General features: G+C 46.5%; 1 protein-coding gene across 1 annotated transcript in view; it reads right to left on the bottom strand.

Annotated features, from left to right (window-relative positions):
• The window catches only part of ACSF2 (acyl-CoA synthetase family member 2), a 35,620-nt gene extending 21,214 nt beyond the window's left edge, over positions 1-14,406 (bottom strand). The window contains exon 1 of the mRNA XM_059380722.1: positions 14,205-14,406. Coding sequence (XP_059236705.1) covers positions 14,205-14,332 — 128 coding nt within the window. The 5' untranslated portion in view covers positions 14,333-14,406. The remainder of the gene's footprint in view (positions 1-14,204) is intronic.
• Between the last annotated feature and the right edge of the window lie 467 nt (positions 14,407-14,873).

The raw sequence follows: 14,873 nt of genomic DNA, 5'->3' as shown, positions 1-14,873 counted from the left end.
TTCCACAAAAACAGACCGAGCGGCACTGACACGTGAAACACAGACCTGCCACACAGTAGGAAGAAGGATGACGTGTGGCAGATAAGCATCAGGAAAGATGTCTCCTCTGATTGAAGAACAATCAGAGAAGAACAACCATGAGGCATTTGTTTCCCAAGAGATCAAGAAAAGTGGAAAATATTGATATTGTAATGTCTGCAACTTATTTTCAAGGGGTGGCAAAAAAACTATGGGATGTGTGGTAGGTGTGTGTCTAGTGTGTGGTGTGTGTATGGTGCTTGGGTGTGTGGTGTGTGTGTCTGGTGCATATATGTGGTGTGTGTTGGGGGGGGGGTGGTGTGAGTGGTGTGGCATGTGTGTGGTGTGTGGTGTATTTGTGGTATGGTGTGTCTGGTGTCTGTGTTTGTGTGGTGTGTGTATCTCGCATGTGGTGCTTGTGTGTGGTGTGTGTGCTTGTGTGTGCATGTGGTGCTTGTGTGTGGTGTGTGTGCATGTGTGTGTGGTATATGTGTTTGGTGTATGTTGTGTGTGTCTGGTGTGTGATGTATGTGTGTGGTGCCTGTGCATGTGGTATATGTGCATGTGTGTGTGGTGTGTGGTATGTGTGTCTGGTGTGTGGTGTGTGTGTCTGGTGTTGTGGTATATGTGTGTGGTGCCTGTGTGTGGTGTATATGCATGTGTGTGTGGTGTGTGGTTTGGGTGTTTGGTGTGTGTGTATGTCTGGTGTGTGGTGTGTGTGTGCGGTGCCTGTGTGTGGTGTGTGTACCGCGTGTGTGTATTTGCAGGGAGAGAAAGGGTGGGGAGGGAGGGAGAGACCTACTCTTTGCCACTTCAGCAGCTGGTATTCTAAATTCAATCTTTTTGGTCATTCATCTGGATTATTATACAACCAGGCTCCAAAAGCTGTTATTCCAAAATCACGTGTATATTGAAAGTAATTCAGAATTCTGTCTGATTCTGGAATAAATGAGAAGTCATTACAGGGCAAAATAGAACAAATCACCAATCCTCTGCCCAAACCAGAGACTGCTGTCTTTCCAGAGGAGTCTGAGTCTCATTTCAAAATTCCATGACAGGTATTCTTGTCAAAGAGGACAGGGAGGCCGTCCTGCAGAGCAGTTTCAGTTAAATGAGAGGCCGTCCCCGCCGCAGGGGCCAGTCTGTGGTGTCCTTGGCTCTGAGCAGCCAGTCCACTAGTTTATCCCGGGATAACAAGCGGATGAACTCAGCACAGAGCCCACGGATTATAGCGCTGTCCTCAGTAATGCTCAACAAAAGCTCCCTAACTAGAGAAGATCAGAAACATGACTCTTAATTCCGACACAAAAACAAGAATGACTGATAATACAGATTGGCAAGGATGTGAAGAAATGGGCCAGGGTGTAAAACTGGCACAAGATTTTGACTTTATTTTTTAAAAAGATTTTATTTATTTATTTATTTGACAGAGAGAGAGAGAGCGAGCAAGAGAGGGAACACAGCAGGGGGAGTGGGAGAGGGAGAAGCAGGGTTCCCACTGAGCAGGGAGCCTGATGCGGGGCTGGATCCCAGGACCCTCGGATCACAACCTGAGCAGAAGGCAGATGCTTAACGACTGCGCTATCCAGGTGCCCCAGCAAAAGATTTTTAAAGGGCAGTGAGGACAGAAGCTGTAATACTCCTTATGTTCCAGGGGACCCCTCCCCTACCACCTAGAGCTGGGACTTCCTGGGAATTAAAAAGGGAGGTTAATGACAAACCAAGAAGCGTTGATATGTCAGCATTTCTGCCAAACTGCAGAAAGAAATCTCAATAGAAAAGGGCCTGAATCTTCAAAGTCCCAGGAATTCATGCGTGCCAAATTGTTTTCTCACGTTAATATCCAATTTGCATTACATTTGAGTTATGTAATTTTGTCTTTTTTTTTTTTTTTATAAAGACGGCAGCTCAAATTATATTAGCTTCAGAACCCTCATATCTGGATCCCTTCTGATTTAGTAATATCTGTCAACATTTGAATACGCAAATCCTTTGGCCAGTCATGCTATCCTAAAAAACAAGCAACGAATAAAACACATGAATGCCTCAAGGTATGAATAAGGATGTTAATTGCTACTTAGCAAATAATTGAGAAAAAACACTTTATTCATTATTTTTTTAAAGATTTTATTTAATTATCAGAGAGAGAGGGGGAGAGAGCGAGCACAGGCAGACAGAATGGCAGGCAGAGGCAGAGGGAGAAGCAGGCTCCCTGCTGAGCAAGGAGCCCGATGTGGGACTCGATCCCAGGACGCTGGGATCATGACCCGAGCCGAAGGCAGCTGCTTAACCCACTGAGCCACCCACGCGTCCCAAAGCACTTTATTTTTTAAGTAAGGAATTAGATAAGTAAATACAGAGCATCTGTACAAAAGAACCCTATGCCATTAAAAATAATGAAGACACTCTCTGTATTTAACGAGATGGAAAATGTCTAATACATTTTAGGTAAAACAGCGCATTTCAGAATAATGAGAATTGACATTTACCGATGTGTCCTCATGTCTGTTCTCTCCTAAAGACTCCATTCTTAGGATCTCTTGTGATCTTCATAGCCACTCCCTGACCAAGATACACACCTACCTTCATTTGGGAATGAAGCTCAAAGAAATGCCAATAAGTAGCCAAGCTGGGATTCAAACCCCGGACTTCCCAAGGCTTCCAGAATATACAAAGTGAAACTCACGGCTTAAAGAGAGCTTCCACGTACGTGTTTGTTCTATGATCATCAGTCTTGGATCATCTATACAAGGACTGTTCTTTTAAAATTTTATTTATGTATTTATTTTTTAAGATTTTATTTATTTATTTGACAGAGAGAGAGAGAGAGAGAGGGCACAAGCAGGGGAAGAGGCAGGCAGATGGAGAGGGAGAAGCAGGCTCCCCACTGAGCAAGAAGCCCCATTCGGTGCTTGATCCCAGAACCCTGGGATCAGGACCTGAGCCGACGGGAGACACCCAACCGACTGAGCCACCTGGGCACCCCTCTTCATTTTTTATGAATGAAGAAGCAAGAGGTTTATTTCCTTATGGTTCCACATCTGGTGGGGGTCACCCCTGGACCCCTTTCTGTGTGTGTTTCTCTTTAAACTGCAGCCCTTCCACAACCTCCCCCGGAGGCCCTATGGGGTCTGGAGCCGCAAACCGGGGGGCCTTCTAAGTGCCACAGGTGTCTGGAGAAATAGCCCCACTGAACCCCCACCCCCCAGACCTCCAGCACACCCTGGTCCTTTTCTGAGATTTACTTGTGGAAACTGATTCGCCTTCACAGCCTCTGATCTCACTGTCCTGTTCTCATGTTCTAGCTCCCTCATCCTGGTGCCAACCACCTGTGGGCCCCGTAACTGCCTAGCCAGTTTCCTGATGTCACCAGGCTGGAAAGCCTTGTGCCCCAGCCTTGGTCCTGCCCGGTTTAGCCTGGCTTTGCAGGGGATCTAGACAGAATATAGGAGCTGGCTGGTTTGGGGAGCTCCCGTGGCATTCTGGACATTCTGGGGTTGGCAACTAAAGTCCAGGCCAGAGGCCACCATACGTGCCAAGGATCACACAGTCCCACCCCAGAGGAGTCAAGGGAGGCAGGCTCAATCAGGCCACCTAGGCAAACACGTCTGCAGGCTCTCCTTGGGGAAGAAACTCTTCCACCTCCTGTTACATATTACCTGCTGGAAGGAGGTGCTTGACACCGGAACAAAAGGCTTGCAGGTGAATCTTGTCCTTTCTGGGTGCTGGAATGACCCAGATTACCCTGGGCAAAGCTCTTAATCCTTTCAGAAACCACGAAGCAGGGAGGGTAACTAGATATGAGGGCTCCTGGGAACTGTGGGAACACACCCCATGCTGAGGCAGACCACTGCTCTCCTGGGCAAGGTGCCATGTCAGCTACCAGCAAGAAGGCTTTAGAAACGAAATTGAAAGCAATAGCCTATTTTTGTTCCAAGTCATGGACTGGCCTCTGCCCTTCCCCTCTCTACTCTACAAGCTTTGATGCCAGGCTGGTCCCCGGGGCCCTAAGAAAAACATAAACCATCCACAAAGCTAAAAGACAAGCAGCTGCCCGGGTTTAAAATTTCATCTGATACGTAAGAGACCAGGGATTAGTATTCAGCTTGTATTTAAAGCAAACAAACTCATGAGGCAATAAGGACAAGTAATCTAACATAATAAACGGGCAAAGAATATGAACAGAAAATTCACAGAAGACATTTCAGAAGAGCCCAGTCTCACGGCTAATCAGGGAAATGTCCATTCAGCCTACAGTGAGATACACTTTGGCCCCTACCAGAGTAACAAAAAATTCCTGTGTTCATTCAGTGACACTAAGCATTTTTGAGGACTTTGGGACATGGGACTCTGGGTTGCTACTGGTAGTCACAGCAGCGCACATCCTCTCCAGGGCAATTTCCAGATAAGCTGGAAATTCAACCCTTTAACTCACCAATTGTGCTGGGTTAAATTGTGCTGCTGGAGACATAGTTATATAATGGAACAGGAATAATCCAGATCTACAGTGTCCGTGTAAATAGATCTTTAAAACACACTGTTGAGACAAAAGGGGAAGGGCATTCTGGTACAACTTGTGCTGAGATTATGAAAGCCCAAGTATTGTTTATGAAAACAAAAATTGGAAAAGCAGAAGTACTTATTATTTGCTTGGTGTGATTTGAGGTGCCTTCCGAATGATAGAATATACTGTTTATGGAACAGAGACATATGAAAAACAAAAAAATGCACTCAGACACAACATGCATTCAATCCTGCCACTGGCTCTCGGTGAAGAGGTGGGTTACAGGATGGCTATAAAAGGGACTTGAACTTGATCCATGTTTTATTTCTTTTATGCACAATTTTCTGTAACAAGTATGGCTCTATGTTCATTTGGGGTGATAGGTTCTTTGGTGTTCGTTTTTTGGTCATGTGATTATGGTTAATTTTCTCTTCCATATGAAATATTCATGAAGGAAAATACAAGAGGGTTGGTGAACTCCCAAGAAGGGCACCTAAAACGTTCAAAAGATGGAACATCTTCCGGGCATGGACAGCGGGAGATGCACTGGTCCCATCATGGGAAAGGCCAGGGCAAGACCAACATTTACATGATGAGAAAACCCAGTCTGTCTCTGAAGTTCATGTGCGGTACCCACAGCAAGCCTCTGTCCTCAGTCAACACATTCTGTCTTGTATGAGATACAGTTGTAGGTACATGGGCCAGTGCAATGCCAAGTTCGTGGTGAAGGAGAGGCTGGTTCTCCTCTTTCATCCTCCTTGCACACCAAGATTCATATCCTCACTATCCGACACACCATTCTTCCAGCTTCCGGGCCGCTCACTGATGCACACCCCATGGGGCTGTGTCCTCTCCTCTCCCTAAGTTACACAAAGACACTAGGCTGCTGGTTGACCTGGGAGGGGCACTTGACATGGGAGTAGAGTTGGCTCATGCTTGGGCAGGAGAGGACAACTTTGAACCAGTAACAGTTGTCTGTTCTGAAATAAAGTCATAATTTTCAGGTACCTGCAGAGACGGGTGACACATTTGTACCAGTGACAACATACAGCTATTGTCCAAGGAAATGAAGGTGCTGAGTGACAAGTGAAATCCAAACTAGAACACTACTGAATGGTCATTTTCTTAATTGATGGCCCAGAATGACTGATGTTTTAAAAAGAAATTTCAATTCAAGTCTCTTTTAGGAAAAAGAAACAACCCTCAAAATAGATCAGTCTTGCATGTAAAACACAAAGCTACAAAATACTGAGAAAAAAACATGGGAGAAAAATCTTTAGGATCTAGGGCTAGGAAAAATTTTTTAGACTTGACACCACAAACGTGGTCTGTAAAATTGGTAACCAGGCCTTGTAAAAATGAAAACTTTTTGCTCTGTACAACCCTCTTAAGAGGGTAAAAAGACAAGGCACCGAATGGAAGAAAATATTTGCAAACCACATATCTGACAGAGGACTAGTTCTTAGAATACATAAAGAACTCTGTAAACTCAACAGTTAAAAACCCCAAATAATCCAACTACAAAATGGGTAAAAGACATGCAGATACATTTCATCAAAGATGGCAAATAAGCCTATGGAAAGATAGTCAACATCATTCAACATTAGGGTAATTCACATGAAAACCACAGTATCACTAAATACCTATCAGAATGGCGAAAATAAAAAATAGAGACAATATCAAATGCTGGCGAGGATGTTGATGACTCACACATTGTTGGTGGGATCATAAAATGGTTCAGTCATCCTGGAAAACAGGCAGTTTCTTTTAAAAGCAAAATAGGCAACTACCATATGAGCCAGCAATTACACATTGGGGGCAATGATCCCAAGTAAAGAATTCTGTTCCCAGGGAAATGAAGGCTTATGTTCACACAAAAATCTGTACACAAATGCTTATAGCAGCCTTATATGAAGACATTGGAAACAATCCAAGTATCTTCCAATGAACTAATGGGTAAGCCAACTGCGTTATCCGTATCAAAGAATACTGGTTAGCAATAATAAGAAAGGAACTATTGACATGCAAAGAAACCTGGATGAATTTCCAGAGAATTCCTTAGAACAAAAAAACAATTGCAAAACATAGCATACAAGATGATTCTGTCTACACCATATCTTGAAATTTCAAAATCATGGAAGACTGTTAGAGGTTAAGCAAGACCTGGAGGTGAGAAAGAATTAAGTGTAGTCATGAAAGAGAAAAATGAAGCACCCTTGTAATACTGTACTAATTTTGCAAGAGGTTACCATTCAGGGAAACCAAATAAAGGGTATATGGGATCTGTTTGTGTTCTTTCTTTCTTTCTTTCTAAACAAAATTTTTTTAAAGATTTTATTTATTTATCAGAGAGAGAGAGAGAGAGAGAGCAGGCAGAGAGGCAGGCAGAGGCAGAGAGAGAAGCAGGCTCCCCACTGAGCAAAGAGCCTGATGCGGGACTCGATCCCACGACCCTGGGATCATGACCCGAGCCAAAGGCAGTGGCTTAACCAACTGAGCCACCCAGGCGCCCCTCTTTCTTTCTTTTTAAAGATTTTATTTATTTATTTGACAGAGAGGGAGAGATCACAAGTAGGCAGAGAGTCAGGCAGAGAGAGAGGGGGAAGCAGGCTCCCTGCTGAGCAGAGAGCCCGATGTGGGGCTTGATCCCAGGACCCTGAGATCATGACCTGGACCAAAGGCAGAGGCTTAACCCACTGAGCCACCCAGGTGCTCCTGTTTGCATTATTTCTTACAACTGCACGTGAATGTTGACTTACCTCGAAATAAAAAGGTTAACTTTAAAAAAAGTCCTTAGATTATATAATATTGGGGACTGTTAACCCTTGACGCATCTGGGGCTCCACTTCTCAACATGCCTTTCTGTCATCACACCCAAGAAGTAAAATGTTGGGAAGGTGAGATCATGTCCTTTCCCCCAGAGTTATCAAGGAAAGCTAAACGGTTCAATGCATAATACACACATTCTCATGAATTTTTGTCAAGGTTAATGGGTCCGTCCTCCCCAAGACACCCCTTGGTTTTTGAGCAAAAGAAGCCAGACACAAAAGCATATACTCTAAGATTCAAGAATCAGCAAAATTAACCTATGGAGATTAGAAGTCAAAACCACAGTGGTGGCCTCTGGTTAGGGAAGGGCATTCACTGGAAACGGGTATGAGAGAAATTTCTAGACCTGTGCTGTCTATAGGATAACCGCTAGTCACGTGTGGTTATGGAGCACTTGAAATGTTGCTAGTCTGCACGAAGGTTTTCTGTGAGTGTTAAATACACACCCGGTTTGGAAGACTTTATTAAAAAAAAAAAAAAAAAGAATGTAAAACACTTCAGTTGGTAATTTTTAAAAGATTGGTCATACACTAAAATGATGTTTTGACTATACTAAGTCAAAGAAAATGTGTCATTAAAACTAATGTCACCTATTTCTTTTTTTTTTTTTTTAAAGATTTTATTTATTTATCTGACAGACAGAGATCACAAGTAGGCGGAGAGGCAGACAGAGAGAGGAGGAAGCAGGCTCCCTGCTGAGCAGACAGCCCGATTCGGGGCTCGATCCCAGCAGAGGCTTTAACCCACTGAGCCACCCAGGCACCCCAATGTCACCTATTTCTTATTACCTTCTTAATATGGCTACTAGAAAACTTACAATTGCATGTGAGGCTCACGCTATGTCTCTATTGAATAACACTGCTTTACTGTTTTTTTAATTTATTTTAATTAACATATAATGTATTATAAGCCCCAGGGGTACAGGTCTCTGAATTGTCAGGTTTACACACTTCACAGCACTCATCATAGCACATACCCTCCCCAATGAAGAACACTGCTTTAGGGTGAACGCTGGGTTCTAGCTCTTGGGGTGCTGAGTATACAATTGTGTAAAAATGCACCAAACCGTACTCAAGATTCATGCATTGTGATTATGTTATAAAGTCCCATGATTTTTTAAAAAATATTTTATTTATTTACTTGACAGAGAGAGATCACAAGTAGGCGGAGAGACAGGCAGAGAGAGAGGAAGGGAAGCAGGCTCCCCGCCGAGGAGATAGCCTGATGTGGCTCCATCCCAGGACGCTGGGATCATGACCTGAGCCGAAGGCAGAGGCTTTAACCCACTGAGCCCCAGTCCCATGATCTTTTTACCACCCAACATAACCTTCCTGAAGGAGCCGATAGCCTACAAGGGGCTACAAAAAACTGTAGAGTGATACGAGCTACAGTAAAGAGGTGAGCAAGTCATCCTATAACGAAGGATTGGAAATTATTATTCGAGTCTAGCAAACTCAGGAAGCTGTTTCTGAAAGCCTGAAGTCCTTGGGGGTTGCAAGGCATCGACACTGTGGGTCTTCTCTTGGGTTACTCTAACAGAGCCCCCGGGGAAGGGATTTGGGCTGACTCAGAACACTTGCTCCTTGACGGGATCACGAAGGTACAGAGGAGGTTAGCTTCTGACCTTAGCTTTCTAGAGACAAAACCCTCAATGTTTTTTGTTCCCTTGGAGGACTAGAGAGAATCAAAGAATGTCAGGAAGTTGCAAGAAGTTCATTAGGGTTCCACACAAGCAAGACTTCACGTGAGTGGGAAGACTTCATACTTCAACCGCAGTGCTCCTGAATTAGGGGATCGGGCCCAAAGCCCAGGCTCCTTAGGAATCACAGAAAGTCTACAGAAATGTAGAGTGTTTCTTGTCTAAGTGGCTATTTTACCAACTAGCCAAGGGACAGAGAGATTGAGTGAATTGCCTAAAGCCATTTGGAATTAGAAAGTATAGGTGTGAACCTTGCTCCCCTGTCATCTGGTTCCTACAGGGAGAAACTCGGACCAATAGCACCGACAGGGTTCATAAAACAGGATTGGTAAGCTGGAGACAGAGCTTGTTTATTTATTTTTTTTTTTAAATATTTTATTTATTTATTTGACAGACAGAGATCACAAGTAGGCAGAGAGGCAGGCAGAGAGAGAGGAGGAAGCAGGCTCCCCGCTGAGCAGAGAGCCCGATGTGGGGCTCGATCCCAGGACCCTGAGATCATGACCCGAGCCGAAAGCAGAGGCTTAACCCACTGAGCCACCCAGGCGCCCCGAGCTTGTTTATTTTTGAAGGGAGAGACAACTGGCAGAATTATTGGTACCTATCATTTATTAGGACATGCTCCCAGCAAGTCCTATTCAAAGAATGAAATTACATCCTGTACTTTAGTTTGCTCAACATTATGATAAGCCAAAAAAAATGCGAGCACAGGCATGTTACATACCCCAAGCAGCCCAGCTTGGTTTAGGCAATTACCTTGCCAGAACTGTCTCCCTCCTACTCTCCCAAGTTCCTAACTGTGGGCCTTGATGTCGTTACAGGAATGCACAAACCCATTGTTAGAAAGCATTTCCTGTATACAGCTCACCACTGCAGTGTGTTGACAATCTCTTTAGCACTAGGCTGTGAGTTTAAAAGTGTCTTAATGTGACATTATTTAACTCTCAAACAACATTATTCACATATGGGAAAGGCCAAGTTCAACTTAGTCCCAAAGCAACCAGCTAAAATGGTTCATTTGAACCCAGATCTGCCTGGCTTCAACGTTTCTGCCTATAGATTGAATAAATTAAAGAATGTGGGGGCACCTGCGTGGCTCAGTTGGTTAATCGGCTGCCTTTGGCTTAGGTCCCGATCCCAGGGTCCTGTGGGGTTCCCTGCTCAGCAGAGAGTCCTCTCCGTCCTCTTCCTCTGACCCTCCCCTTGTACGTGCTCACTCTCTCTCTTCTCAAATAAGTAAATGAAATATTTTTAAAAGACTTTATTTATTTATTTGGCAGAGAGAGAGAGACAGCGCGAGAGACAGAACACAAGCAGGGGGAGTGGGAGAGGAAGAAGCAGGCTTCCTGGCGAACAGGGAGCCCAATGCGGGGCTCAATCCTAAGAGCCTAGGATCATGACCTGAGCTGAAGGCAGATGCTTAATAACTGAGCCACCCAAGTGCCCCTAAATAAAATATTTTTTAAAATATTTATAAACATTCAATAATTTAATATTTAATGATAAATGTATAATAAATATTTATTATTTAAAATATTTTATTTTTAAAATTTTAAAATATTTTTTAAAAAACTAAAGAATGCGGGGGAGGTTGGGAGGGCTTGATACCCAGGATTCAGAAGAGTTCAAGCATAGACAAAATTTCATGCAAGGATATGGGCTTCACACTTCAGACTACAGCCCTATTATTGGAGGGATCAGCTTCAAACTCTAGCCTCAGCAGCAAGTCTCTCCCAGTCCCATTCCCACCAATTGGATTCTTCCTTGCTTTCATTGCCATCCTCCAAGGAACAGCACCCTTTCTGCCTTGTTTCGGGGGGTCTATGGTCTTCCCCTGTAGATCCATTTTAGCAAAGAACTCAGTGAAAACAAGGTCATTGATCTTTATACCCGTCTGCAATCTCCAGAGTACACAGCCATCTATTGCATGAGAGGTAGGAAAAGGTAACCAAACTTATATGTACCATTCACTGGTTACAAAGTCTAAGTTTATAGTTTATTTTTTATTGTTACATTTAAACTGGAGGATCCCTGGTGTCAAGTGTAAATCATTACCAGCTCACTTGTTACTCATCTTTGGGGAGTTATGGGAAGAGTCTCTTTTTTGGTAACAATGACGGTTTCCAACCAAAATGCTTCCTGACTTAATACAATCCCTTCACATAGGGAGAGCATTTAATAATTTCTAATACTGGTCCCACCTGTACAGCCATTCCCCTAAGGGGTAGTCCGTGAAGTTCACTTACCCTTCTGACCTACCATTAGCATGGAGTCACCGGAGCCCCAGCTCTGATCATCATTCCTAACTCTGAAAGGCTTAAGCCAATGTTCTTTCTGTCTTTCTCGGCTCCAAGTGCATCCATACCCCAAATGCAAATGTGAGGCAGCCCCAGGCCAGCTTCAGAGGCCTGGAGGAAGCCTGTTCATCTCAAGTTCATCAAGGAATCTTTATCTCCAAGGCTCCCTGAAGCCCCCAGACTAGCCCACCCATTTCCTTGGGGAAGGGGATGTGTGGACAAGAGGAAGGAGCTGGTGGTTCAGGAGATCTGCAGAACAATAAGATAGCTTCTTCTTTCCTTCCAGGGGAAAGAGTTGGAACAACCCCAGTTTTGATGGAGAGGGGACTGTTTGGCAGGTCCAAGGTTTGGACTTGTGGCTGGGCACAGGCTACCTTCTGGGCAGTTAGATAAAAGGAAGAACACAGTACAAGGAAGAAAGAAGCCACTGAAAGGGCTTTTTTTTTTTTTTTTTAAGCTTTATTTATTTTTTTTAAAGCTTTATTTATTTACTTATTTGTCAGAGAGAGAGAGAGAGAACACAGCAGGGGGAGCAGCAGGCAGAGGGAGAAGCAGGCTCTCCACTGAGCAAGGAGCCCAATGTGAAACTCGATCCCTGGATCCTGGTCTGGCATCATGACCTGGGCCGAAATCAGGAGTTCGACATTTAACTGATCGAACCTCCCCTCTCCTACTTTTAAATCCGTTGGAATTCCTAGCCAGATGCCATTTGAAGGTCTCAGGGATCAGACCTGCCCCAAAGGAAAGGCTGAGCAAAGCAAAATGTCATCAATCCAGCAAGTAGGTAGCGTTGATGACAAAGTCACCAGGCCCAGAGGTTAGTTAGGCAATGCACTCAAGGTCACACAGTGGGTAGGTGGAGAAGCCAGGGCTGTAACCCCAGGCAGTCTGGCTGCAAAGTTCTTGCTCTTTCCTAACAGGGAAAACTGGGGAATGTGAGAAGCAGATAAGCAATAGGTCTGGGATGGGGGGAGGGTTGGGTAGCAGGAAAGCAGGCTTCATGTGTGACTAGATCAGAAAAAGCAGAGAGCATAAGTCCAGGACCTGTCCATACCATTACTCTTGGAACACTGAGTAGTGGTCACCGGACTTATCTTTTCCCCCCACTAGGCTGCACGTCTCTGGAAGACTGGGTTCCTTGGCTCCTATCTCCATAGTACCTACCAGGTGTTTGACATGACCTATGTGCTCAGGGTTGACTGCTTGAGACTCTGGAGGGTTTCTGAAGGGGAAAGAGGGAGTGATATCAGGCCAGATCACCATAGTCAATAGAAAAGGGTACAAGCACATGGAAGGGATGGGAACAAATTAGGCCAAATGCTCAGGAAACCTTCTCTCTCTGGACAAGTGGATCTCCTCCTGTTGCAGAGGCAGAATTTCTTTAAGGCTTGGTGCCTGTACCCTGAGATTGTAGGCCTGTACCAGGTAAGGGTTCTGGTGTTTATGCACAAAAATGTCAAAGGTCAAGAGTTTTGCTGTGTGACCAGAAGGGGCCTCATTTAGCATCATGAAACATGTATGCTTTTAGGAGGAACTTTCCTTGGGGTCCTCATGTTGTAAGAAGGCTCTCACTGAGCGGTCCAGAGGTGGGGCTTGGAGGCTTGGGGGACTGATAGTGGAATTTGCCTAGGGAGGCATGGTGAGAAGACCCAGCTGTCTTTTTTTTTTTTTTTAAGATTTTATTTATTTTTCAGAGAGAGAGAGAGAGAGCACACAGCAGGAGGGAGAAGCAGGCTCCCTGCTGAGCAAGGAGCCCGATAGGGGTCTCGATCCTAGAGCCCTGGGACCCTGACCTGTGCCAAAGGCAGATGCTTAACTGACTGAGCAACTCAGGCATCCCAAAACCCACCTGTCTTCATCACAAATGCATCTCCTGACCAGCCTTGAGCCACAGGGTTTTCCCAGAAAACTAGGTGTAGCCATCTTAAAGCACTGTGTGCTTTCTAGTTACCAGGAACCAGCAAGTTCAAAACACTGTGATCTTAGAGTTTTAGCCAAAAGAGGAATTTGCACCTTCCTCCAATCCGCACCCCCCATCCTATTTTTGTTAACCAAACAGTTCTCCCAGAAAAGAAGCCCTTTTGTCCCCCCAGGCCCCTCCAACTTAGTTCCTGGCCCATCTGGTGCCAGGGCCCATTCAGTGGTGTTCAGGCCTCTCCCATCCGGTTGCTGAAGATAACCACCAGAGATACCATCAGTAGGAGCCCAGATCTGCTTAAACAACCAACACACGTTCACACTTGCAGTCTTAAAAGAAGAGAGCACTACTTATTACACTGCTGGGGGGCAGTGAAGCCAGGGGCAATGGGCACCTGCTAGCCCCCATCCCACCATTTTGCTCTGAGGACAGAAGAGAACAGGTCTAGCAAGTAGCAAGGTGCAAAAGCAATGTTCTCAGCACCTAAAGAAGAGAGGGGAGACCGCTGAGCTTAGCGGACTGCCAAGACTGGCCAAAGATCCCCATGTTTATCCCTGAAGGGCGGTCCAGCTCAGAGGCAGTGTTCTGAAGACAGAGGCTTGCCCCTGCCCCTTTTCCTCAGGCTAGACCTCCGAAGGCCCAGGCTCCTGGCCCTCGGTGTGCTCATCATGCATGGAAAGAACCAAGCGTCCTGGACCAGAACCCGGAGTCCGTGCAGGGTCATTGCCAGCCACCAGCTGCAGCCCCAGTCCGCGCGAGCCAGGCCAGCATTTCCTGTTGCCTAGGCGCTGGGTGCGGGGTACCTGCTCCCCAGCGCGTGCCATCCAGAGGTGCTGCAGCCTCGGGCTTCCCAACCAGAGTGGGATTGGCCCCCAGGGAAGCTCTGCAGGACCCCCTAAACTCCCTCCCGCGGGGGAGGGGGGGAGGCGGGCCGCGTACCTGAGGGGGCGGACGGCCTGCAGTCTCGCTTCCTGCCCACAGCCGGCGAGGATAGCGCGGGTCCCCAGCACCCCCGGGCTCCTGGCGCACAGCCTCGCGAGGCGCAGCATCCCGACGTAGATGGCCATGGCTCTTTACGCGCGTCCCGGCCCCAGGAAACTTTTAAAGTAAAAGCCGAGGCGGCTTACTTTTAAAGTAAAGCCGAGGCGGGGCGAGCGCTGAGCGGGCGGGGAGGCGGGGAGGGTCGCCTCTGCCTATAGGGTGCGGAGGCTGAGTCCCGCGGGGCGGGGCGGGGCGAGGCGGGGCGAGACGTGGAGGAAGCGGCTAGGCTCGGGGCCACCTTCTCCTGGGACCCGAGGCCGTCCTCTCCCACCTCGAAGATGTTTCTCTCCGGATCCGAAGGCCTCTGGCTGTGGCCGGCTCCCCTCCCGACCACTAGAGGCCTAGGTTTGGGGGCGCAAGAGCTTGTTGATTTCGCAGAAGGGGAGCCCGCGGGCCGTGAGTGCGGGCGGGGAGAAGAGGCCGGGGCGCGTCCATCCCCAGAGTCCCGTTTAGCGCGCGGGTCCTGGGCTGCCTCCCCCCTCCCGGAGTTGGGAGTCAGAGGCCAAGGGAGCCGCGAAGCACCCCCCTACACACACACACACACACACACACCCGCCCCGAGGCGTG

Source organism: Mustela nigripes, chromosome 16, assembly GCF_022355385.1.
Source record: "Mustela nigripes isolate SB6536 chromosome 16, MUSNIG.SB6536, whole genome shotgun sequence".
Classification (NCBI taxonomy): domain Eukaryota; kingdom Metazoa; phylum Chordata; class Mammalia; order Carnivora; family Mustelidae; genus Mustela; species Mustela nigripes.
The sequence above is the reverse complement of the archived record's forward strand: the minus strand, read 5'-3'. Positions and strand labels throughout refer to the sequence as shown.